This window comes from Sander lucioperca, chromosome 5, assembly GCF_008315115.2.
Source record: "Sander lucioperca isolate FBNREF2018 chromosome 5, SLUC_FBN_1.2, whole genome shotgun sequence".
NCBI classification, from domain to species: domain Eukaryota; kingdom Metazoa; phylum Chordata; class Actinopteri; order Perciformes; family Percidae; genus Sander; species Sander lucioperca.
In genome coordinates, this window is record NC_050177.1 from 31,267,566 (window position 1) to 31,295,065 (window position 27,500).

The 27,500-nt window shown below is 40.9% G+C and overlaps 3 protein-coding genes across 3 annotated transcripts in view; all 3 read right to left on the reverse strand.

Annotated features, from left to right (window-relative positions):
- LOC116054954 (NACHT, LRR and PYD domains-containing protein 12-like) overlaps window positions 1-27,500 on the reverse strand; it is a 752,812-nt gene that overhangs the window by 112,184 nt on the left and 613,128 nt on the right. The window lies entirely within an intron of this gene.
- LOC116038066 (NACHT, LRR and PYD domains-containing protein 3-like) overlaps window positions 1-27,500 on the reverse strand; it is a 1,733,742-nt gene that overhangs the window by 82,468 nt on the left and 1,623,774 nt on the right. The gene's annotated exons all lie outside the window — the stretch shown is intronic.
- Window positions 26,271-27,500, reverse strand: part of LOC118495100 (ATP-binding cassette sub-family F member 3-like) — an 18,857-nt gene continuing 17,627 nt past the window's right edge. The window contains exon 18 of the mRNA XM_036001507.1: window positions 26,271-26,490. Within this exon, the coding sequence (XP_035857400.1) occupies window positions 26,271-26,490 (220 nt within the window). The remainder of the gene's footprint in view (window positions 26,491-27,500) is intronic.

Below are 27,500 nucleotides of genomic sequence, written 5' to 3' on the forward strand. Positions count from 1 at the left end.
AATAAAACGGGCACGCCACGCAGCCAATGTGCAGACGGTCTTACTGTTGTGAAAGTGTGTCAGACATTTTAGATCAAGCTGTCTGAAACTGTTCACATTGGTTGGCCTGTGGTACTGCTGCCTGTAGCTTTCTTAACTATATTTTAGTGTCTTCTTTTTCGTCAGCAATATTGCATGTTGATATCGCCACAGTCAGCGTTTAATGACGGCGGTCTACTAGGTTATAAAGTAGCGGTAAAGTATGGATTTATAGAGGAGGTATTTTGACAGTGGTAATGTTATTAATGTTAATAAGTTAGCACACTTAAACAACCGAGTCTGAGTGAGACAGGAAGACAGCTGCCTTCTCTTTCCAGCTCTCAGCGAAGGCGGTCGCTTTTTCTCCCTCTCCCTCCCAGGCCTACCCTGCTTGCTATCTTGTCTTGTGTTGTCTGCTGTTAACTTTTTAGAGACTCTCCCTGCAAGGCTCTACAAATACCTAAAAATCATGGAATTGATTAACTGGTCTCTCAACGCAATTGACACTGTATTCTCGAGGAGGAGCACTGGTTCGGGTGAGCCAGCATGTCCTGACGGGACGTTTGCTGCGGGGTATACGATGGACGGCTGGGAGAAATGGCGTGTCGTGTGTCTCTCTGCTCTTTCCGTGGAGGACGTTGAGGATATCTACCTATTTGGAACCCTGATAACTGGAATGTTGCTGATTGGAGGATGCTTCGCTCTGGTTTATCGAAGAATTGGAAAGACTCTGGTAGCTGTCCAAAGCCCAAGGAAGCTGCCTGGCCTGACTGAAGCTGTCGGAAAAGCGATCAGTTCGCAAACTGGAACTATTAATCGCGTGATGGAAACCAACATGGTAATGACCCGCGGCTTGGATACCATCATGAGGAAGGTCACGGATTTGGAAAGAAAAATTGACCAGTTGAACAGTGTGTAGTTGGACAATAGAATGAATGTTTAAATTAGAGCAGCCATTCGCGTAGACAAAACAAATTTAATCTTTCGGCTCCCTTATCCTGAACGGCCTTGCCAAGGCCGTCTCTTGGAACAAACAGTCACCCTGTTGGGGCTCTGCAAGCGAGATGCTCTTGGTTCCTCCCCCGTCTTCCCCACTGCCTGCTGATTGTCGTATCGGTTCTGGACTGTTCAAGGGTGTCACCATGGCAACGTGCTGTGTTTTCGCTATAACATTCTGCGGACTGGGTCACTAGTGGGACTGCCGGGCTGTGCGTTTCTCAGCAGGCCAAACTCCCCCAACCTACCCTCTCCCCAGTCCAACGCCTTCGCAGCCAAATGTGCAACTGTACATTTATGTTATGTTATGTTATGTTATGTTCAGCAGTGCAACTGTAATGTACTGTTTGTGTGCCTATGTGCTGAGGTGTTTTTTCCTGTTCCCACACTGTTCTTATCTTTATGAGGATAGTCTGTGAGTTGCTTTTTTTCCCTCTCCTCTCCTCATGTGATGCTGTATTCTCCCTGCGAGAGTTAAGAGAAAGTTGTTTTGGCGCCGCATATATGGCGACTCGGTGTGTCTGTGCGTGTTGCTTTAATGTGACATGCACCTACAGCACCAGGACAAATTCCTTGTGTGTGTAAACGTACTTGGCAATAAAGCTTTTTCTGATTCTGATTCTGATTCTGATTTTGTTTTTAAGAGTTTTATTGATGCAAAGTTGAAACGTAAAAAATACCATACATCAAATCATTAAGTAGGCTATATCTTACATTGCCAGAAGAGCAAATTAAATGTAAATTTTCTAGGATACTGGAGCTTTAAATTGCGTTTTGATTGATATCTAGTGTCGGCTGAAATAACTTTTTATTGAGTTTCCTGTCAGTGAAATGCTTTTATTGTGAAGGGTAGACACGGAGGAGCCAGAACTATGACAGCGTTTTTTCAACTTTGTTAGCCAGTTGTTTAGATTTATTTACAGTTTACTAATATCCAAAGCTGTTTTCTCCAAACTACTCTGAGTTCATGTTGTACCCAGGAGTCTGAGTGTGAAGTAGGATGAACGGTTCTGGAGATAGTTAGAAGACACACACACACACACACACACACACACACACACACACACAGAGGGTCCTTGAGTTATAGTTAGATAAACATGCAGTTGAGGGAGTGAACAGTCAGCTGACTTCAGTCTGTCCTTGGTGGCTGGAGGGAGTTTACATTTGAAAAGGTTTCCATGGAAACCAGAGCATTCCTCAGATAAGAGCTGCAGCTGTTTCCACGCTAACTTCCAGAAGCTAAATCCTGATGCTAGCAATGTTACTCTTAAGGCTGGCAATGCTCTAGTTGACAATTGTCACGATTATACCTCCACTCTCCTGCCTCTCACCACTGTGGAAGACTCTTCCTATCACCCCCAGTAAGTCGCCAGCACCGAAGAAAATGATGTACACAGTTGGGTCTGAACAAACCAACCCCAACGATATCATAGCTAGTCTCTCAGCTCTGATAAACACGCGGTCAGACAACATTGAAAGCATGGTCAGTGCCAATGCACTTAAAATTGAAGCTCTTAAAAAGACAATTGACTTTGTGTGTGCAGAGATCAAGGATGTAAAAAGCAAAGTGTGTACACTCGAGGTGAAAATGGCAAAAGAAGAAAAACGAGTAGACACATGTCAGCAAAGGGTTTCGGAGTTAGAGAGATACTCCAGGAGATGGAACCTTAGACTTTACGGAGTCTTAGAATCAGAAAAGGAAAACATACGAAAGAAGGCCATCGAGGTTTGTCAGGCTGTTCTGCCGGAGGAAAAGAACAGGCTGGCTGACGCTATCGACACCGTACATCGGCTCGGCACTATGCGGCAGAATGACTACAAACCCAGAGGTATCATCATCCAATTCATTGCACGTGTCTGGAGAGACGCCGTATGGAAAGCTGCGAAGACGTCACCGCACCTGCGCGACAACAAATTAAGATTTGCGGAGGATCTCTCTAAAGAAGACAGAGAACGAAGGAGCAAACTTTAAAAAAAGCTCGAGAAGAGGGTAAACCAGCATTCTTCATTGGTGGTCGCGGATTTGTCAACGGATCAGAAGTCCCTCTGCCCACCTAAGAAACAGTCTCGCCCACTGGTTTGATTTGCACTACAGTCAGAGTTGATATTGTAATGTTATAGTTTTTGTTGGACTGTTAGTAGGACTTTACAAAGGCACTTTAATTTACAAAATTGCTGTCATTTCCATTATATGTTCTGTTTTTGTTTTTTTTATTTTTTTTATACCACTTAATAAACGAGGCAGCTGATTAGGAACGCTGTGCTTTTTAGTTGGCCGGAACTATATCCTCTTCTCTGTACCGTTTTTATTTTTTATATGAAGCAGCACTCGGTCCCCTTATCCGGTATTACCCTTCTAACCAATTGGTTATTGATCACTTTCTAGCTTATTCCTTGTTCGCGTTCGTTAATAACTTTGTCTTTATCTATTGTTTCTTTAAATGCTAGGGGACTAAGACAGATCTGTAAAAGGAAAGCCTTATTTTATTTGCCAAACAACTTCGTACAGATTTTTGTTTTTTTCAAGAAAGTCATTCCACATCTGCTGATGTCAATATTTGGAAATCTCAATGGGGTTATGATATTTGGTTCTCTCAGGGCTCAGAGAGATCTGCCGGAGTAACCACGCTTAAAAATACTTTCTCAGGTGATGTCTTACACTCAGACTGTGACTCCCTAAGACACTACATATGTCTTATAGTTAGAGTTGACAACATTTCTAGCATTGTATTATTAATATTTACGGTTACAATAACAAACTTGAGAATGATAAATTACTTGATTCAATAGAGGAAAGAATTACATTTTGGCTCACCAGATACCCAAACTCTCTGCTTTTAATTGGTGGTGACTTTAATATTGCCCTAGATAATGCTATTGACAGGTGGCCCCCTGGGTGGCCCTCCTCCATCAGCACAAGCCTTAAAAGACTTATGGGAAGATTTAACATTGTAGATGTATGGAGAGAGAAATTTCCTGATGAAAGATCCTTTACTTGGAGCAACAGGTCAGGATCCAGCCAGTCCAGCATAGATTTTTGGCTATTATCCAGTAACATTGAAAAAGAGAAAGTTACAGTAAATATCCATGCCACATCCCTTACTGACCATAGAGCAATTCATATAAACATCCAATTTAGTGCCTTTAATACAATAGAACACCAATTGATTTTTCTATCTTTAGAGAAATTTGGTTTTGGGTACTTTTTCTGCAAAGCAATTAAAACTTTATATGTTAATGGCAATAGCTCTATAAAACTGAAAAATGGAACTTCCCCTAGATTTAATCTGGAACGGGGTATTCGTCAGGGATGCCCGATTTCCCCTTATTTGTTTTTACTTTGTACACAAATTCTTGCAACTTATGTATGTAATAGTGCTATACAAGGAATCTCTATTGCGGGTAGGGATATCATCATCAGTCAGCTTGCTGACGATACCACAATCTTTAAAAAAAATGCAAGCCAGATACCTCTTACCATTCAAGTAATTAACCAGTTTTCAGAGGCCTCTGGTTTATGCCTAAATATTAATAAATGTGAGCTGTTGCCTTTAAAAGACTGTAATATACAAACTATTTGCAACATTCCGATCAAGAAAGAAGTGACGTACTTGGGTATTATTATCTCTAAAGATCAGAAAATGAGATGTCCATTAAATTTCTCTCCAATCATTAAAAAAACTCAGAACAAACTGAACCAGTGGTTGCAAAGGGACTTCTCTCTAAAAGGCAGAGTGTTGCTTACCAAGGCTGAAGGGATATCCAGGCTTACATACGCAGCTCTCTCTTTACACTTGGATAGTAAAATCTGTAAAGACATTGATAGAATGCTTTTTGACTTCATCTGGAAAAATCGTGTCCATTATATCAATAAAAGTGTTGTTATGAATAAATATGAATCTGGTGGGCTACATTTTTTGGACTTCAATACTCTTAATAATACCTTTAAGATTAATTGGGCTAAGCATTTTCTTAAAAACCCCATCTCGATTTGGAATTTTATTCCCCATTATATATTCTCTCGTTTTGGCGGTCTGGACTTTGTCTACATTGTAGTTACAATTCAAAATAAACTCCCTGTAAAACTGTCCACTTTTCACAAGCAGGTCCTCTTAGCTTGGTCTCTTATTTACAAGCATAATTTCTCACCTCACAGGTATCTAATTTGGAATAACAGAGATATTTTATATAAGAACAAGTCATTTTATTTTGAGACTTGGGTTCTGCTGGTGGACCAGCTATTCAATGTAGAGGGGCGACTTTTCTCCTATAGAGAATTTTTATCAACATATAACATTCCAGTTACGCCGAAAGAATTCGCAATTGTATTTGACGCCATTCCATCAGGCACAATCATGCTTTTTAAGTATACTGGCAGACTTGCCTTGAACATTATATTAATCTGATTTCTGGCTCAAACAACAAAAAGGCTGTTAAAACTGTCAACATATGGTCCTCTTTCTCTTTGTAATGGCCTATAAGCTTCCCCTGGCAATCTTGTTTTATATTTTGTTTATTTTCTTATTGTTGTATGTTATGTATGTTTTGACTATTCACTTCTGATTTGTACCCTTTATTTGCAATAAAAAAAAAAAAAAAAAAAGAAACCAGGAAGAGAGGTGAGGCTCCGTGGATCATCTCTTCATTCTGTTGTTATAGATCAAATGAGGAGAAAGGAAGAAATGTCTGTAATATCCATTCTGACCACTAGGGTGTAGTATAGGACAGCTTGGTTACATGGTGATAGGTATCATTAAATGTCTGTAATATAGATTCTGACCACTAGGGTGTAGTATAGGACAGCTTGGTTACATGGTGATAGGTATCATTACATGAACAGGTAATCAGTGAGCAGGTATTCAGTAGAGCCTGTAGGTGTGGGGAGCACACGGTTCTTACCGTTAAACCAGCTTTTGTTACAAGCTTTAAATCAAGACTTAAAATGGTAAATACTTTTTTGTTTCTGGAAAATATTCAATCATTGCAATAAACGGGAACTTCACCCAAAGAAGAAAGAAGGTTTCAAACTCTTTGTAATACAAGTAGGTGTAAAGAACATTCCTCAAGACACCTACAGAGTGACTCATTAACGGCCTTTTGGATAGCCACTACACACAGGGTGACCAGACGTCCTGGTTTGACCGGGACAGTCCTGATTTTCAGTTGCGTGTCCCGAGTCCCGACAAAAGTCTGGATGCTAAAATGTCCCGGTTTACACCAACCACTATGAAATTGTCCCGGTTGTCAGCGATTACATAGCTGACCTGGTCTTATTATAGCCTGATAATTAACTAAACCCATGTAGAAAGACTAGCCTAATAAAGCTTCCAGCGTCTGATTTTAACAATGAGTGTGTGTGTGTGTGTGTGTGTGTGTGTGTCAGTCAATCATAGAGGTCTGCGTCTGCATAATCTGTGCAGCCAGCGTTACAATGTATATTTCTAAACAATGCCTCTTCTTATCTGTCTAATCTGTCTAGTTTTAACGGTTAGGCTATATCGCGAGTAACTAACTCGAGTAGGCTAGGCTACTCTATATAATTTAATGTAAGCACAGGAATTGTTGAAATGACTGATAATGCCCATCCCTACTACGTTAGCCGGGATGTAAATTAAGATTACTTGTTAAGTTAGGAGGAAATGAGCCAAATCGGCGTCCTTTAGGGCTCTAAGCTGTCTCCACCTTTTACATGCATCTCTAATATTTCCCTGTGTTTTACCTATGCCCTGGTTATGCAACTGTTTAGAAAAGATGCCGAGTTTTTTAAGGTTGGGTAGAATGAGTCTATATCTGTTAATCCAGTTTGTTTGGTTGCTGCTACCATCGCTGCAGTCAGCACCTTGTTTTTGCGTGTTTGCGTTTCATGTCCGGCAACACTGGTGTCTAAATAGGCAACACACAGGCCAAAATATGGAAATTTATATTTCAATATGGAGAACACTGGCTTTGGCATTGTTGTCAGAAAATATAGTATTTCAACTTAGCATGTTTCCTTAATATCTGTTAAAATACTGTGGACATTTCTTGATTAAATACAATAAATGTATTACATATTGGACCTTTCAAGTTGAGATATGTTTAATATGTATATCCCTCCAAAGAGGTTGGACTAAAGGATGTAATCACTGCGTTGCCTCGCCTTGAGGTTCTGTCTAGTTTATTTATGGGATCCTGTTAGATTGGACGTTTTCTGAAGAGAACGACCGTCAGCACGCTCACTGCCCCCCCCCGACAGACTGCTGCTTGAATCAACTTTAATGAACGGTGATGAAGCTGTGGCCTCCAGTGATGTTGATAAGATTAAAATGTAGTGAGACTCTGGGACCCACAGGTGGTTACAGCGTGTATGAATGTGTGTGTGTGTGTGTGTGTGTGTGTGTGTGTGTGTGTGTGTGTGTGTGTGTGTGTGTGTGTGCTGTAAAGCACAATAGTGCCCCATTTCACCACCGGGTCAAAATTGACCCGGGAAGACCACAAATTTAAATGAAAGTAGTGATCATTAATTTTACTTGTGTAGAGCGTCATTGGGAACCATCCATGTTATTTTTGGTTAATTTGGTTTAAAGAAACCCACATTTCTGATGAAGAAACTTTGAAAACGGGTCAAATTTGACTTGAGGACAACACAAGGGTTTTGAGAAAGACAGAAGTGATGTTCATATTAACAACTCTTAAATCTAATGAAGGCACACAAAAAGAACTAGGGCTGCATAAATTAAATATCAAATGTGTGTGTGATGTCTGCTCTGTTCTGAGTCTGATTTATTCACCGTGTTTATGATGTATAAAGATTAGTATTTACAATTTCTGTCAGTGTTTAATCCTCATCAATCATCTTCTATCTGACGTTCATGTTGAGACGTTTTCTAACAACTAAAAGAGATCTGTTTGGGGGGAAAAAGGGGATTCTGGGAAATGTAGTAAATGCCAGTGTCAGCAGGAGAGTGAACGTGTGGTTGACTCTGGTGTGAATATGGTTTAACATCTTCCCTCGTTCCCTCACTTTTATTTCCTTCCAGCTAGAATATAAAGTGCAGCTTCCAGCATGAAGCGTATCCCACAATCCACTGCAACATGAGGTCACACAGGTCGGACGCCGCCTGTGCTCTAGAGACCCGTCGACAAATGTGAGTAGATATTTAAATGTATTTTTATTTGCGAGCTGCAGTCAGGAGAAAGATGCTGTTATTGTTTTAATTTGGAGGTTTTTACGACTTCTTTTTATTGGTTGTGAGCGAGGGGCGTTTGATTTCCCCATCAGCTGATCCCTGCAGCTGCTGAAAGACAGACGGTATGCTGATGGTGAACCTGGAAAGGTTCTGAGGTGATGTTGGACACTGACCTAAAGACACCTGGGTACCACTGGCTCAACTTACATAGCTTTAAATTCTACAACACTAATTATTGATTCATCACTTTAAGTCATTTCTTCATGAAAAAAGAAAAGATTCTCTGATTGCAGCATCTTAAATGTGAATATTTTCTACAAGACATTTTAAGGACGTCATCTTGGGCTTTGGGAACCACTGAAGACACTAATAGAAGCCATACGCTCACATCTCTACCTCTCTCATCCAAAAGTGAGGGAGCGGTACCACGGCGTGTGGTGAATGTCAGAGCTGACATTAGCAATGATGTCAAAATGCAAATAAATCTGTAAATGTACGGGCAGTTAGGTTATATCCTCGCAGCTGTGGTGTTGAAATAAAATCCAGTTCTTTTTGTCTGAGACTGAGACAACACTATGTAAAAATGCTCTGAATTTAATTCTCTTTCTAAGATACTGGAATAATATAGTGTTTCTACTGTAGTTCTCTGCAGCCTCTCAGTCAGATATGCTGTTAAAGACAGTTACATGCTGCTTTACATGGACTTTAATGGATGGAATGTGAAAATAAAAATCAGGATGTTAAAATAGAAAATGAAAAACAAACAAAAAACCAGGCACAAAAGAGGAAAAAACTAACTATGAATACCATCTGAGCTGTAAACTGTAAATCAAAGCTGCTCAGTGTTGTATTTACTTTAATATCTCAAATGGTAAAGTCATGTCACAATCTGTGTAACTCTTGTAGCTGCTGCAGAGATTTCAAATTAAACCCCCCCCCCCTCTAATCTGACCCACAGGAGAGTTCTCCGTCCTCATATCTAAACCAGAGAAGGTAACGGTCGCTGTTTTAAAGACGTGGTTAACGTTGTGAAGAGGTTCCAGTCTGGTTAGGGTTAGACACCAAAACTACTGAGTTAAGATGATAAAAAGATGGAGGTTTGGGTTCTAATCAGACGTGACTTCTCTTCCTGAAGGTTACCATGGTGACGCAGAATGTGACGTAGCTCCGTTTGTTCCCTAAGGATAAAAACTCTCTGCTTCCTTTTCTTTTCAAACAGGACATGAACCCCGGTCTACTGGGAGGAAGTCCCCCCCCCCCCCCCCTTACCAGGACATTTACTTCATTTCCTTTGAGTTCAAGTTCAGCAGAATATAACAGGTTCCACTTGTAGCTTGGTCTGCTCTACTGGTGTCCGTCTCCATCCTTCTCATGGTTTTAGTTCCAGTGAACACAAACTGGCGCTGTCCTTCCTGCCCAGCATTAAGTCTGTAACAATCATTACATCATTGTTACATATGATTGTTAATTGTTGATTTTGTTTAGATATGCCACATTTTAATTATATAAGTGATTATTGGTGGGAGTATATATTTTTATTATTATTCCAATTGTTAGTTGTTGGCGCTTGACCCTAAACACGTTCATAGCAACAAGAATGACAAGGTGGGATACAGTTAAAACAAATGTTTTCTGATAATAAAGAGGCCTAGTTTACTCCATAGACTGTGTATTTGTGTTATTACATTAATTGGTCACATGACAGTGATTGAACCAGAAGATGGATCCTGGGATTCACTTAAAACTTAACTTAAATACATTTTAAAATTTGACTGAAAGAGACAATTATATTGTTACTCGCAATTATTTATGAGACAATTAATTGTCCAAGAAAATCTGGAATTATTACAGCTCTACCCATCATTCACTGCAGTAGTTCCTGGGGCACTTTTCTTTCGCTGCATTTTTTTTTTTTAACTTAGTAGCAGATGTGATATAAAATGTAGCAAAGTACAATACTTCAAACTAAATATACTTAAGTAAAAGTACAGAAAAGCACATAGAAGTACACAAAAAACTACTTGAAGAACAGTAACATGAGTAAATGTATTTGGTAACTTTCCACCTCTGGTTGATTGTGAAGTTGTGACGAGGTAGTGATGGGTCATGGAATCAACTCGTCTTTCTCAAGTTTATAAAGACAGAATCATGTTTAAATAAGAATCTGATAGATTTTTCTGGCTCGCCAACTATTTTGATTTGCTTATAAACTCCCGAGGCTACATTAACGGAGGGGGCAGTCGTGGTTCTGAGCGCTGTTGAACATCATCGTCCCCCTGACCTCTGCCTCCTCCTCCTATCGTCTCCACCTGTCCTCCATTCTTGTGGTCGCACTAATGAAGCAGAAATGGCTCTTAGAGAAAAACAGACTCATCAGCGTTTATTAATGCGAGCTGCAGCTCAGCCAGATGTCGTCCTCTTCTCCCAAAACATCCGTCATTGATCCTTTATATTTTTATGCTCATTTATAAATGTATGTTTAATAGGGCTGCAATTAATCACATTTTGACTGTGATTTTGGCTCCTAATGATCACAAAAACAATGTTATCAAGAAAAACGATTATTTTGCATATAATGTTTTGCAAGTAAACTCATGGACACTTATTTTGTGTTTATTATTTAATACTATTTAAACATTTTAATAGTTATTTATTTTAAGTGGAATTGTAAAGTTCAACAGGGAAATAATTAGGGGAGATTTCACAGTTTTCCCGGTTTTACTTTTTCACTGTTGTTTTGGGCTCAATAAATGCAACATCTTTCCAAAAGTCAATAAGTTAACATGTTACAGTATTTTTTTTATTGCTAAATGACACTGATCACAACTGAAGCCACATGTGCTAAACTCTAACTCCAGTCTGAACTACCAACAGTCACCTGAACTCAACAGTTCACATCTCCTGAAGAACTCATTCACAGCAACACAACTCTTCACACACGTCTCAGAACAGACTCAGAGCAGCTAAACACTCAGAACAATCCTCACTGAGATAACACACACTGAGACACACACACTCACTGTCACTCAGAACACACTGAGACACACACACACTGAGATAACACACACTGGCCCAATCCCAAAGTCTGGATTCACAGACTCACGGACTTCGGTGCGCATTCTCGCGAAATTCGTAAGGGCATAGGGTTGTCCCAATGTCGAATTTCAAAGGACGTTACAAAGGTAAACAACGGCTCGACACACGACCAGGGAACACAGACCAGCCTGTTGTCCAGCTTGTAAAACAAGAGTTTGAAAAAATGTGGAATCAGGCAGCCGTCTCCTGGGCCTTGGCCGTGTGGAAAGCAACAAACTTAAAATGAAAAATCCCAAACCGGCAAGTGTCAGCAACATCTTTGTTATTAAACGTCGCCAAGGTAACATGTGATCTTGCAAAGTGCTGTCCCAATCCCATGTATACCTATCTGAGCTCATGTGGCCTCACACACTCACTCATCAGCACCTGAGATCAATTAAGTCTGGGAGTCTTTAGTCCTTAGTCCTCAGGGCTCACTTAGGGAGAACACACTGAGACACACACACACACACACACACACTGAGACACACACACACACACACACTGAGACACACACACACACACACACTGAGATAACACACACTGAGATAACACACACTGTCACTCAGAACACACTGAGACACACACACACACACACACACACTGAGATAACACACGCTGTCACTCAGAACACACTGAGACACACACACACACTGAGATAACACTCACTGTCACTCAGAACACACTGAGACACACACACACACACACACACACACACACACACACACACACACTGAGATAACACTCACTGTCACTCAGAACACACTGAGACACACACACACACACACACACACACACACACACTGAGATAAAACTCACTGTCACTCAGAACACACAGAGACACACACACACACACACACACACACACTGAGATAACACACACACACACACACACACACACACACACTGAGATAACACACACACACACACACACACACACACAGAGACACACACACACACACACACACACACACTGAGATAACACACACACACACACACACACACACACACACTGAGATAACACACACTGTCACTCAGAACACACTGAGACACACACACACACACACACACACACACTGAGATAACACACACTGTCACTCAGAACACACAGAGACACACACACACACACACACACACTGAGATAACACACACTGTCACTCAGAACACACAGAGACACACACACACACACACTGAGATAACACACACTGTCACTTAGAACACACTGAGACACACACACACACACTGAGATAACACACACTGTCACTCAGAACACACTGAGACACACAGACACACACACTGAGATAACACACACTGTCACTCAGAACACACACACACACACACACACACACACACACACACACACACACACACAGACACACACACACACACACACACACTGAGATAACACACACTGTCACTCAGAACACACTGAGACACACACACACACACACACTGAGATAACACACACTGTCACTCAGAACACACTGAGACACACACACACACACACACACACACACACACACACACACACTGAGATAACACTCACTGTCACTCAGAACACACAGAGACACACACACACACACTGAGATAACACACACACACACACACACACACACACACACACACACACACACACACACTGAGATAACACTCACTGTCACTCAGAACACACTGAGACACACACACACACACACACACACACACACACACACACACACACACACACACACACACTGAGATAACACACACTGTCACTCAGAACACACTGAGACACACACACACACACACACACACACACACACACACTGAGATAACACACTGAGATAACACACACTGTCACTCAGAACACACTGAGACACACACACACACACACACACACACACACACACACACTGAGATAACACACTGAGATAACACACACTGTCACTTAGAACACACTGAGACACACACACACACTGAGATAACACACACTGTCACTCAGAACACACTGAGACACACACACACACACACACACACACTGAGATAACACACACTGTCACTCAGAACACACACACACACACACACACACACACACACACACACACACACTGAGATAACACACACTGAGACACACACACACACTGAGATAACACACACTGTCACTCAGAACACACACACACACACACACACACACACACACACACACACACACACTGAGATAACACACACTGTCACTTAGAACACACTGAGACACACACACACACTGAGACACACACACACACACACTGAGATAACACACACTGTCACTCAGAACACACTGAGACACACACACACTGAGATAACACACACTGTCACTCAGAACACACTGACACACACACACACACACACACACAGACACACACACACACTGAGATAACACACACTGTCACTCAGAACACACTGAGACACACACACACACACACACACACACACACACACACACACACACACACACACACACACACTGTCACTTAGAACACACTGAGACACACACACACACACTGAGATAACACACACTGTCACTCAGAACACACTGAGAGACACACACACACACACACACACACACACACACACACACTGAGATAACACACACTGTCACTCAGAACACACTGAGAGTAAAAACTAAGTAATAGTCCAGAAGTTTTTACATATATATATATATATACATACATACGTATATACAGGGGTTAAATTGGGATTTGTTATGTGGGGGGGCTCTCCTTAGGGGGGCTCGGGGGTATGCCCCCCCGTGAAAAACATTTGAAAAATAAACCATTAAATGGCACTTTCTGGAGAGTTTTGTGCAAAGAAATGGAGAAATTGCGTCTTACATGATATGTGCAAAACTGCAAGGTTAAGAGCCTATACTTTGTATTATTGTAGTATCAACAGGTATTAGGGCATTTAGCATTTACATTACTGATAATCAGTCATCACTTGATTACACATTGTATTGCCTTGTTATAATATAAGAAGTGACCCATACAACGTACCAAACATAATGTGCCACATGAAGAGACAGTGCAGCATATGACAGTAGCAACAGCTGAGAAGATTTGGGTCTGTGGTGACCAGGTCCACCACAAACTTCCTTCTCCCATTCTCTCTCTTTACTACCACACACACACACACACACACACACACACACACACACACACACACACACACACACACACACACACACACACGGCACTGAGTGGGGCTCTCCGATGCTCAGAGGCGAGCCGTGGCCGGCTCGGAGCCCTGCCGCTGGAGGAGATGTGACAGTGAGGACCGGTTCAACGTCTTGGTCAGCAACATGAACTCGTAGCGGCCGTTGGAGCTTCCGAGCACCAGGCTTCCACCGCTGAGAACGGGGTTTTTAGCTTTAGGAGAAGGCATTTTAAAAGTTAATCCTACCAACGTAGACACTAGGCGTTATGTAGTTGACCTGTAGTGGTGAATTGTCTGCAGTGCTGAGCGGGTTGTTGCCGTGTTCTGATTGTTCTCATCTCAGCTCCGCCGAGACAAAATAGACATGCCGTTTCAAAAATCTTTCATTTATTGTCAGAAATATCATGTTTTCAAAAGTATTACTTTCATCAAATTTTATGTGACATATTTAGACTTAGACATATCCGGACAAACGAGCAGGCTTATGTGCCGGGGCTGAGCCCCAGAGAGCTCCGGCCCAATTTAACCACTGTATTTATAGCTATATATAATTTCCTAAACGGCATGCATATATATATATATATATATATATATATATATATATATATATATATATACTTTGCCTGTAGTAATTTCCATAATTACTGTAAATGTTACAAACTAAAGGTACGTAATAGTCCAGAAGTTTTTTTTTTTATCAACACATTAGATGTCTTCTCTTGCCATGAACCTACATCATCTAGAAATACTAATGACTGTGGTGTTCCCATCACTATCACCTCCATTACTTTGTGAAAAACAGTAAGTGTGCAGTTTTACTATAATAAAGGAAGTGTTTTTCACATTTTCACAGCTGTATATGTAACCTCAGACATCTTACCTGGACATCTCTGCTCTGTTACCTGTTGACTGTTTCTCTCAAACAGTACAATGTACAACTGTTTCATTCTTATTTGGTGTTTCTTTATTTCCAGAAAAGGCTTTATGATCTTTCTCTATATACTGTATATACAGTAGGTGTTCACTAACAAGTCTAAAACTAGAAATCATTGCAATCAGCAGTTGTTCAACTGTAAATAATCCTGAATTCAATAATTGTATCCCATTTCTCTCCCCCCCCATCCCCTCCCTTCCTTCCTCTCTCTCTGGTCTACTCCCTGCTTTGTGTCGCAGCAGTTTTTTACTTTGACTTTGTCTTGTTGTGACGCAGATGTTTCCTCCACATTAAACATTTGGTAAGTATCACTTCAGCTGATCTTTGATCTTTTATTAAACTGTAAAATGTGTTTTGAGAAGAGTTTAGTGTGGTTAGAGTTAACTGTAACAGTTATCAACTCGTAATCCTAACAGCCACCGTGTTCAGGATCACCAGCTGCTCTAACAACAGGAGCTAACCAATGCTAACCATGCTAACCATAATGGAGCTGTTTCCAAATCAATGTTTGAGAAATCAAATGTAGCTCTGCTGACAAAGTGAGACAGGACTGGAATTAATCTGTTAGTATGAGGACAATAAATGACTCATCAAACATTACTGAAACTCACTTAATATTTATATTTCAAACACACAACTCATGAAAGAGTCTGAAGTCTCTAATGTTTATTCTGTACTGCAGTAAAAGTACTAATACACACTGTCAAAACCTACTGTGTTAGTACAAGTTAAAGTTATACTTTGAAGATATTACTGAGTCAAAAGTACACAAGTATTATCAGCTAAAGTCATTAGTTCCACTTCCCCTCAGCCCTAGATATTATGTTACAGCCTATTGTTTTTTTTTACAGTCACTGGTAACAGGATACATCACAAGGAGGCCACTTGGAGAGTTGATGTTGCTGATGTTTAGCTCAAGGAGGTGTGTCAGAACTTGTCAGACTACTTAGATCCACCTGGGCATCATGCATTGTATTCAACCCACAGCCATCTTCCAACTACTGAGACAGACTTGGTTTGCGTGTGCCTGAAGGAAAGAGCAGCTGATTCACTGTTTTCTACAGTATCTGTGACATGTTGGAGAGGAATGAGAGACTAATGTGTCCTGTGATGAAAAGCTTGTTATAGTAACAGAGGTCATCTCTCCCAGCAGGTGAGGACTCTGCTATGAGTCAGTGTGAGGACAGAGAGGAGGGAGCCCCTCCCTCTAAAAAGCCCACTCTGTGTGGGGACCATGACAACCAGACCAAAGCTCAGAGGTGAGATGATGATGGACTCTTCTCCATGTTAGAGCTCAGCACTCCCATCACTCCTCCATCATGATTCACACTGAATATATATGTATATAATATTAACTATATACTTTATTAGTCAGAAAAGAGCCAATGACTGATTATCAACTGAGATGAGACAGCATATTTCATCAGATTAGATTTTGGTGAATTTTTTATTTATTTATTTCTTTTTATTTTAAACTGCTCAGCTTTTTTTTCTTTTCTTTTTTTCTAACTTGTAGCACTTTGAGATCTTTTGATGAAAAGGGCATTATAAATAAAATGTATTATTATATATTATTATTAATAGTTACTCATTCTCTGTCTTTGTTTGTATCAGGATGCAGCAGCAGAAACCAGGACCTGAACCCAGCTGTGTGTCCATGAAGAGTGACCGGTCTATGGATCGTCTTATTAACTTTAAAGATGGACAAACTGTTGATGAAAGGTAAGAATTTAAAAGTGAACTTTGTCATTATCTGATTCTCTCAGAGCTACATAGTCGAGGCTCAGCGATGCCACATAATGTGGTTTTGATCTGATGCCCAGTGATACCAGGACCAGAACCACCAGCCAGCTCTGAACTACCAAACACCTTTCTTACAACAACTGAAAGTCCATCTGTTTTCAGGAACATGAAGAGTTGATTCATTGCAACAACAAAAACAAATTAAAAGATCATAATTAATCTTTGGGTTTATCAAGTCCAAGTGAAATCACAAGTCATTGTTGTTAATTTTTTGATTTTGTGAAGTTGAGTCTAAAGTCATCAGACTCATGTTGAGTCAAAGTGACGTGAGCTTCTGCTTCAGAGTGCAGCACTAAGAAAAGTTCACATGTTCACAACATGATCTACTCTGAGACAGATCCATTCATAGTATTCATCCTGACACTCAATTCTCAATATAAGACTTATATATCATTATTGATATAATAATAAAATAGGGCAAATTGATTAATGTAACTTAGTTAAAAGTATTATTTTCATGTTAAACGACTTTTCATTAGTCTGCAGCAAAGACCTGAACCTGTACCTGAACCCAGCTGTGTGTCCATGAAGAGTGACTGGTCTATGGGTCATCCTATTTACTTTAAAGTTGGACAAGCTGCTGATGAAAGGTAAGAATTTAAAAGTGAACTTTGTTATTATCTAATATATCACATTCATATTCGAGGTGGATGATGTCACAAGATGTGGTTTTGATCTGCTGTATAGTGATACCAGGACCAGAACATCCAGATGATATAAGATACTGATATTTTAATTAATAACAACTAATTTACTGACTCACAGTGGAGAGCCATGTGTCCTGAGTTCTGAGGTTATCGCTGCACACCAGCAGTGGGACAGTCTTTGATTTACAAATCAGATTTTAAAATCTCACAGTGACCCTTTGGGGGCTCCATAAAAAACAACTGAAACCAGAAGTTATAATTGATTTTTGTACTTGTTGGCTGAGAAGGAAGAAGCTGTAAAGTTTTGAGTTTGATCGTGAGTCCAATCAAATCTGATAGATGAGCAGCCGATGACATTCTGATTGAATACATACCTGATACCATATCAGAACACCTTTTGTAAGCTGTGTGCAGATTTGAGTACTTGAATGTCAGTAAACTTGATGTTTTCTCCAGAGTTCAACAGGAGAGATCAGAGGGCCTCGATGGTCAGTCTGCCCAGCTGCATCAAACCGACCTGGACTCCATATTTATGGTGTGTACATGTACAAACACAGGTTTCACTATTAACTACAGATTAAATGCTAAACTACCATTCAGATCCCAACAGTCTCCATGCTGCTCTGTTCAGACCAGCATACCTTCAGCCTGATTAATCATATGTTGTGTTCTTTATAGAGGTGTGCGCAAGATTAAAATGTTTAAAGATTGCTCTTGGGGGAATTATTGGAATTGTTGGGTCTTCTATCTGTAAAGTGTCTTGTGATAACTCTTTATGATTTGATACTATAAATCAAATTGAATTGAATTATTAAGTCTGAAGAGATTAGTTATACAGGAGAGAAGCTATTTGAGTTTGTGGCAAAATCTTTCACGGTGCTCATTTCTCATTTCGTGACTTTGTTTTGAATAAAATATATATATATATATTGTTTATCGTTCTGTTTAAGCTGCTGGAGGAGAACATCGTTACCTTTGTGAAGAACGAGCTGAAGAAGATCCAGAAGGTTCTGAATCCAGATTACCCAGAATTCTTAGAGAGTCAGAAGAAGGCTGAGGATGTGTTGGACGGTGAGGATGAAGAGCAGAGTAGGAGCAGCAGAGATGCATTTCTGAAGATTACACTGCACTTCCTGAGGAGAATGGAGCAGGAGGAGCTGGCTGACTGTCTGCAGAACAGTAAGATGATTTAAGATTTAACATGATGGAAAGAGGAAATGTAGTCAAAATGGGAAAAACTATATATATGCTATACTGCACACATCTGCATCATATCCAAGGCTGTTTTCTTAAAACTGATTCAGCCTTAAAGGTTTAGATTTTCTGATGTAATTTGTTGTTTGTTTATTCAGGAACTCGTGTTTCAGTATCCCGCCCCAAATTCAAGTCCAACCTGGAGAAGAAGTTCCAGTGTGTGTTTGAGGGGATTGCTAAAGCAGGAAACCCAACCCTTCTGAATAAGATGTTCACAGAGATCTACATCATGGAGGGAGGGACTGCAGAAGTCAATGAAGAACATGAGGTCAGACAGATTGAAATAGCATCCAGGAAACCAGACAGACCAGAAACAACAATCAGATATGAAGACATCTTTAAAACCCCACCTGGAAGAGATGAACCAATCAGAACCGTGATGACAAAGGGAGTGGCTGGCATCGGGAAAACAGTCTTAACACAGAAGTTCACTCTGGACTGGGCTGAAGGCAAAGCCAACCAGGACATCCAGTTCACATTTCCATTCACTTTCAGAGAGCTGAATGTGCTGAAAGAGAAAAAGTACAGCTTGGTGGAACTTGTTGATCACTTCTTCACTGACGCCAAAGAAGCAGGAATCTGCTGGTTTGAAGAGTCCCAGGTGGTGTTCATCTTTGACGGTCTTGATGAGTGTCGACTTCCTCTGGACTTCCACAACACTGAGATCCTGACTGATGTTACAGAGTCCACCTCAGTGGGTGTGCTGCTGACGAACCTCATCAGGGGTAAACTGCTTCCCTCTGCTCGCTTCTGGATAACCACACGACCTGCAGCAGCCAATCAGATCCCTCCTGAGTTTGTTGACATGGTAACAGAGATCAGAGGGTTCACTGACCCACAGAAGGAGGAGTACTTCAAGAAGAGATTCACAGATGAGGATCAGGCCAGCCAAATCTACTCCTACATTAGGAAATCTCGAAGTCTCCACATCATGTGCCACATCCCAGTCTTCTGCTGGATCACTGCTACAGTTCTGGAGAAGGTGTTAAAGACCAGAGGGGGAGGAGAGCTGCCCAAGACCCTGACTGAGATGTACATCCACTTCCTGGTGGTTCAGTCCAAACTGAAGAACGTCAAATATCATGGAAAATCTGAGATAGATCAACACTGGAGTACAGAGACCAGGAATATGATTAAGTCTCTGGGAAAACTGGCTTTTGAGCAGCTGCAGAAAGGCAACCTGATCTTCTATGAATCAGACCTGACAGAGTGTGGCATCGATATCAGAGCAGCCTCAGTGTACTCAGGAGTGTTCACACAGATTTTTAAAGAGGAGCGTGGACTGTACCAGGACAAGGTGTTCTGCTTCGTCCATCTGAGTGTTCAGGAGTTCCTGGCTGCTCTTCATGTCCATCTGACATTCATCAACTCTGGAGTCAACCTGCTGGCAGAAGAACAATCAACATCCCAGAAGACTGAAGCCAGAGAAGATGGATCTTCACAGTTCTACCAAAGTGCTGTGGACAAGGCCTTAGAGAGTCCAAATGGACACCTGGACTTGTTCCTCCGCTTCCTCCTGGGTCTTTCACTAGACACCAATCAGACTCTCCTACGAGCTCTGATGACACAGACAGGAAGTAGCTCACAGACCAATCAGAAAACAGTCGAGTACATCAAGATGAAGATCAGTGAGGATCTGTCTGCAGAGAGAAGCATCAATCTGTTCCACTGTCTGAATGAACTGAATGATCATTCTCTGGTGGAGGGCATCCAACAGTCCCTGAGTTCAGGAAGTCTCTCCACAGATAAACTGTCTCCTGCTCAGTGGTCAGCTTTGGTCTTCATCTTACTTTCATCAGAAAAAGATCTGGATGTGTTTGACCTGAAGAAATACTCTGCTTCAGAGGAGGCTCTTCTGAGGCTGCTGCCAGTGGTTAAATCCTCCAACAAAGCTCTGTACGTGCACATAACTATCAAGATTAAATTAAGTTTTTATTTAGAGTAAACAAAATTGTGTAATAGTTTTTTTTATTGCTGATTTCTCTTCAGGTTAAGTGGTTGTAACCTGTCAGAGAGAAGCTGTGAAGCTTTGTCTTCAGTTCTCAGCTCCCAGTCCTCTAGTCTGAGAGAGCTGGATCTGAGTAACAACGACCTGCAGGATTCAGGAGTGAAGCTGATGTCTCCTGGACTGAAGAGTCCACACTGCAGACTGGAAACTCTCAGGTTGGTGTTCAGTTAGGATCTAAGTAACAATTTTCAACAACAACAATTCTTGTATTTTTTGTAACCAACCTTGAGTGCCTGGCTATGTTTTTTATGACTTTTTTGGTCATAACTCTTCCTCCTCTCCATGAACTCAATTCCCTTCCATGAGCACCGGTGGTTTAAAGGATACCACCACGTGCTTCTTAAGTAAATCCTTAGTTGGGGACAACAGTGAACAAATGTGAATGTCTAATATGACGTGTGTGTGTTTGTGTGTGTGCACGCGCGCATGTGTGTGTGTGTGTGTGTGTGTGTGTGTGTGTGTGCACGCGCACTTGCATGTGTGTGTGTGTGTGTTTAGTCTCTCAGGCTGTCTGATCTCAGAGGAAGGCTGTACTTCTCTGGCCTCAGCTCTGAGCTTCAACCCCTCCCATCTGAGAGAGATGGACCTGAGCTACAATCATCCAGGAGACTCAGGAGTGAAGCTGCTGTCAGATGGACTTAAGGATACAAACTGGAGACTGGACACTCTCAGGTATGGACGGACAGAAATGTACTAAGGGACTCTGGTTCATCTTTAATGGAGGATCTGAGTAAAGGTGTATATAATTTTTATTGAAGGTCAGAGGTCTGGAACGATTCAATTGGCATTAACAAAATAAGATTTAATCAACTCACTTATCACTTTAAACGTACATTCAAATGAAGTACTTTCTTTTCCTAGTCAACTTTTGTTCTGATATAGGTAGCTGAAATTTGGTACCAGTACCCAACGGTACCTTTTTTCGGTAGCTTACTTTCTCTCTAACAAAATAATTAATTTAATTTGGAAAAATAAGCCAAACATATTTAGCTTGTCTCAGAGTAAGTGTAACCACAGCGTGACAGCTTTAGCAGCATTGTCCTGACTGTGACTTGAACAAGCTGTAGTGAGAGCTGTAGAGTCGACCTAGTTACACTCTGTCTCTTTGAAAACTGTATTTCACTATGATTACAGCCGGCCCTCCCTATACACAAACTAAGTGGCTGCTTAGGGCCCCGTGGCTACTAGGAGGCCCCCAAACTTTGGTCTGACCATAGATCCAGACCGTGACATAGCTAACATTACCTGATTCTGACTGACATGTCAACATGACATGAATGTTGGTAATGAAATGTTCGGTGTTGCTGATAGAGCGACAAGCAAGGATCATGATGTTTGCTTGAATCTAAAAGTGGCAAAAATGGTGACCTACATACAGCGAAACCCGCTGTCCTCCGCTGCCGCTGCCTCGGATTTGACCGGCAAATACAACAAAGGGCCTTCAGATGTACAGGGCCGGCCCTGACTATGATGGTTAAATTATGCAATTATACACAGCCCTGGTGTATGAAGTTGATTGTGTCTTTCTTTCTTCCTGCAGGGTGGACTACAGTGGACCACACATGCTGAGACCTGGTCTGAGGAAGTGTGAGTGTGTTTTAAATTTGCTCTAAGAGAACTCAGCTGTCTTTCACTAGTTTAACCCCTTCCTGGCACTAGAAGTTTTATATTAGATGAGGTTATTTACTATTTCAATGTTTTACTGTGCAGGATGCTGATTGCTTCAGTTCAGTTTATTTTATGAAAGGGGACAGTGCAAATTAATAAAACACATGATTTCCCATGGGTTAAAAAAGCCAGAATTATTTATTATAATTATAATTTTTCATCTGTAGTCCCCTGCCCTTGATGTTAAAAAAGGCTTTTTAAAATGCAAAGAAACAAAATACAACAAAACAAAGCACAACGCAGAACTTAACATAAGACAAGACACAACACAGAAGCAGAAAAATATACAACAAAGCAAAGCAACAGAGTATAAGAGTGCTTAGCAATTGATAGCCAATTCGCTAAATCTCCCTTTACCAGTGGATGTTATTATATAGACATTAGGGTTGCACGATATTGACAAAATATGATACCGGTACCGGATAAGCGGACGAAGATGGATGGATGGGATATTGTGAAAACGCAACAAAATAGATTCATAAAAAATTAAAAAAGGTTTTCTTACAACACAAGGTTTATTTCAACTGATGGTCACATTGGAGTGGTCCAACATGAAGAAATAAATAAGGACCATGTCTACAGAACAGGACATGTTCTACTGGTTGGACAGTATAAAATGAATAAGGACCATGTCTACAGAACAGGACATGTTCTACTGGTTGGACAGTATAAAATAAATAAGGACCATGTCTACAGAACAGGACATGTCCTACTGGTTGGACAGTATAAAATGAATAAGGACCATGTCTACAGAACAGGACATTGTTCTACTGGTTGGACAGTATAAAATAAATAAGGACCATGTCTACTTGTTCCCAATGGTTAGCACTGTGGCCTCACAGCAAGAAGGTTCTGGGTTCGAATCCAGGACGTTCCGGGCTTTTCTGTGTGGAGTTTGCATGTTCTCCCCATGTTTGCTCCGGTTTCCTCCATCATCAAAAACATGTACTAGGTTCTCCAGTCAGTGCCCTTGATCACTCAGGCTCAGATCTGGAGTTGGTCCCCGGGCGCTGTGATTGGCTGCCCACTGCTCCCTTGAGGGATGGGTTAAATGTACAATATTTAACTTTCTGCCGCTAGGTGTCTCTCAACCAAAACAATGGATGGTAAACACAGACGTTTGATGATGTTGGGAAGTTGCATGGAATAATGGGATTTTTTATTGGTAAACGCTATTGTTGATTAAAATTAAAATGCATCTGTTCACGGAACACGTAACTAGATGGTGAAAGGTTATATGACGCCACTGACAGGCGACTAAATGAAACATGCTGTGTCTGAAAATAAAATAACAGATTTCTCTGGGTTTGCCATTTGATGGAAACATTTGGGATAGTGTAACTACACAACTCTAAACAATATATAACATAGGTATGGTCGTTTTTAGACATTTTAATGCAGGAAAGTTACATATTGTACCTTTAAATGCAGAGAATGAATTTCGCTACATGTATGTGTATGTGACAATAAAGTACCTTTACCTTACCTTACAGAACAGGACATGTTCTACTGGTCAGACACAAATTAAACAAGTTTTCTTACAACACAAGGTTTATTTCAACTGACAGTCATATTGGACTGGTCCAACATGAAGAAATAAATAAGGACCATGTCTACAGAACAGTATAAAATATATAAAAAGAACAGGACACAACTTTTCTTTCTCTTCTCTGATTCGTTCCGTTTAGTTGTCTCTATCTATTTCTTCACTCGTCACTCTGTCGAAATATGCACACACGTCACGTGGTACGCTCCATAGGGTTTGTCACGTAGTGGACCCGTGCGCTGATGTGCACTAACGTGCAAGTGGCACGGTAACTGGCCAATGAAACATGATCATTATAGTGTTTCAAACAAGCTCTAAATCAAACACAACTAAGCCACACAGCCAACGGACGGAATGCAGCGCTCCACAATATAAACAAAATATTGCATACTTATTGTAACACTTTTAGGATATTGCGATAACAAGATTGAGTCGATATGTCTTGCACCCCTAACAGACATAAGTAACTATGAAGAAATAATCAAGAAACAATAGCACGGTGCTTCCATTGTGAACTACTTAACTCACACTGGCCAATCATGTATCCAGAGATCAGACTTGTCAGTGTGGTTTGAGGCGGTGTGAGAGTCCCGTACAGGACACAGGAAACATCACTGCCTCTATCTCTGCCACAAGAACGTTTTAAAACACCAAACACAAGCAGTGAACTGCACGGGAGTTTGTGGAACAGCTGAGTGTTTCCTTCAACAACAAGGCACTCGCTATGTCTCGCTCGTCTCTTTTCTTTCTCTCTCTCTGTGAAATTAAGCTGCGTTTAACTGCACTTGAAAGCGCCTGTTTTTGGTATGAATGCCCCATTAATGTTAAAGTTTTTCTCATACTGTCTGTCTGCATATACCTGTATTCACTCTCTGTCTGTGTGCTGTCCTCTATATTGAGAACTTGGTTTATTCAGAAATGTTTGATATAAATTAATTTGATGTGTTGAACTTAATTCTATTGTAAATACATTCAGGAATAGTTTGCAGGGAACCTTTATTTTGAAATTCATGGCATGTAACTTGTTTACATTTCCGTAGCTAGTAATAGTAGAAGAAGAAGTAAGCTAGAAGAAACATGGGGCGTTTCTCAATCTGTGTTCTTCTATTGACTTGTGTTCTTGTGTCCCTGTGAAACGTCATCTTGTGTTTCCAAAGTACTGTCCCAATACACAAGTTCGCATTTCACCAAGAACAGTTAAGATTCCCGGAAATGTTCTTGACACGCCCATTTTACAGAGGATGCATTGGTTGGTAACTTGTATGAACTTAGCAGCAGAGAGAAATGAACAGCAGAGAGAAATAAACAGTTTGGATTTGGAATATAGGCAATCCTGCTAAAATCTTTGCCGAATTGACAATTTGCTCCAAAGTTTTCGGAGTTTTCGGAGCTCCCTGAAGTGAGGCGACAGCCAGCTTGCGCCTGCCCCAGCTGCTAGCTCGTCACTCAGACAGTCACGCTCTGATACCCCGCTGTAAGCCGGAGGTCTTTTAGACCGGTCCCGTAAATAAGAGGCTTTATTTCCGCCATTGACTGATCGTTTGTTTAAATATCACAACATGTCCATCATAAGATTAACGGGAACCTGTAGTTAACTGCCTCGCAGTTAAATTCCACAAGCACACACACACACACAACACACACACACACCCACACACACACACATGGTCATGTTTATTTCTTTAAAGTTTGAAGCTGGTTGTCATACCAACTCAACAACATTTATTTAGTTCTTACTTGTTAACAGTGTAACTGTTATTTGTTAAATTATTATAGTTATGTGTTAGGTGACTTAGGTTTACATATTATGTATTGAAGTACTTTAAAACGTTCATATATTGTTCAATTTAAATAATTTTCAATTTTAAAAAAACTCCATAAAGAGCCTTTCTTTGATGTCATTTTTTAAGAATCGGTTTAGGAATCTGAATGGTAAACATCGAGACCCTAGAAATAGTTCCAAGTATTCTGACTGTTCTTCTTAAAATGATTTGAGGAGTTCTCCTGTAGAAGGAGCAGTGAGAGAGTGAATGAGGGGAACGGTTTGGAGCCCAGCTGATGATGATGTCATGGTTGTTGTTGTTGTTGTGGTGTGGTTGCCGTGGTTACCGGGGAAGCGGTTGAGCAGCAGCTCCACTGAGCAGACGTTGAGGTCCAGCTGGTCCACGTGATGCTGACTGAAGTACCCGATCTTCAGGTTCCTGGAGGAACACACACACACACACACACACACACAGCTAGTTAATACACACACTAACACACACACACACACACACACACACACACACACACACACACACCTAGTTAATACACACACTCACACACACACACACACACACACACACACACACACACACACACACACCTAGTTAATACACACACTAACACACACACACACACAGCTAGTTAATACACACACTAACACACACACACACACACACACACACACACAGCTAGTTAATACACACACTAACACACACACACACACACACACACACACACACACACACACACACACCTAGTTAATACACACACTAACACACACACACACACACACACACACCTAGTTAATACACACACTAACACACACACACACACACACACACACACCTAGTTAATACACACACTAACACACACACACACACACACACACACACACACACACACACACAGCTAGTTAATACACACACACACACACACACACACACACAGCTAGTTAATACACACACTAACACACACACACACACACACACACACACACAGCTAGTTAATACACACACACACACACAGCTAGTTAATACACACACTAACACACACACACACACACACCTAGTTAATACACACACACACACACACACACAGCTAGTTAATACACACACTAACACACACACACACACACACACACACACACACCTAGTTAATACACACACTAACACACACACACACACACACACACACACACACACACACACACACACACACCTAGTTAATACACACAACACACACACACACCTAGTTAATACACACTAACACACACACACACACACACACACACACACAGCTAGTTAATACACACACACAGCTAGTTAATACACACACTAACACACACACACACACTAACACACCTAGTTAATACACAAACTAACACACAGCTAGTTAATACACACACACACCTCTAGTTAATACACACACTAACACACACACACACACA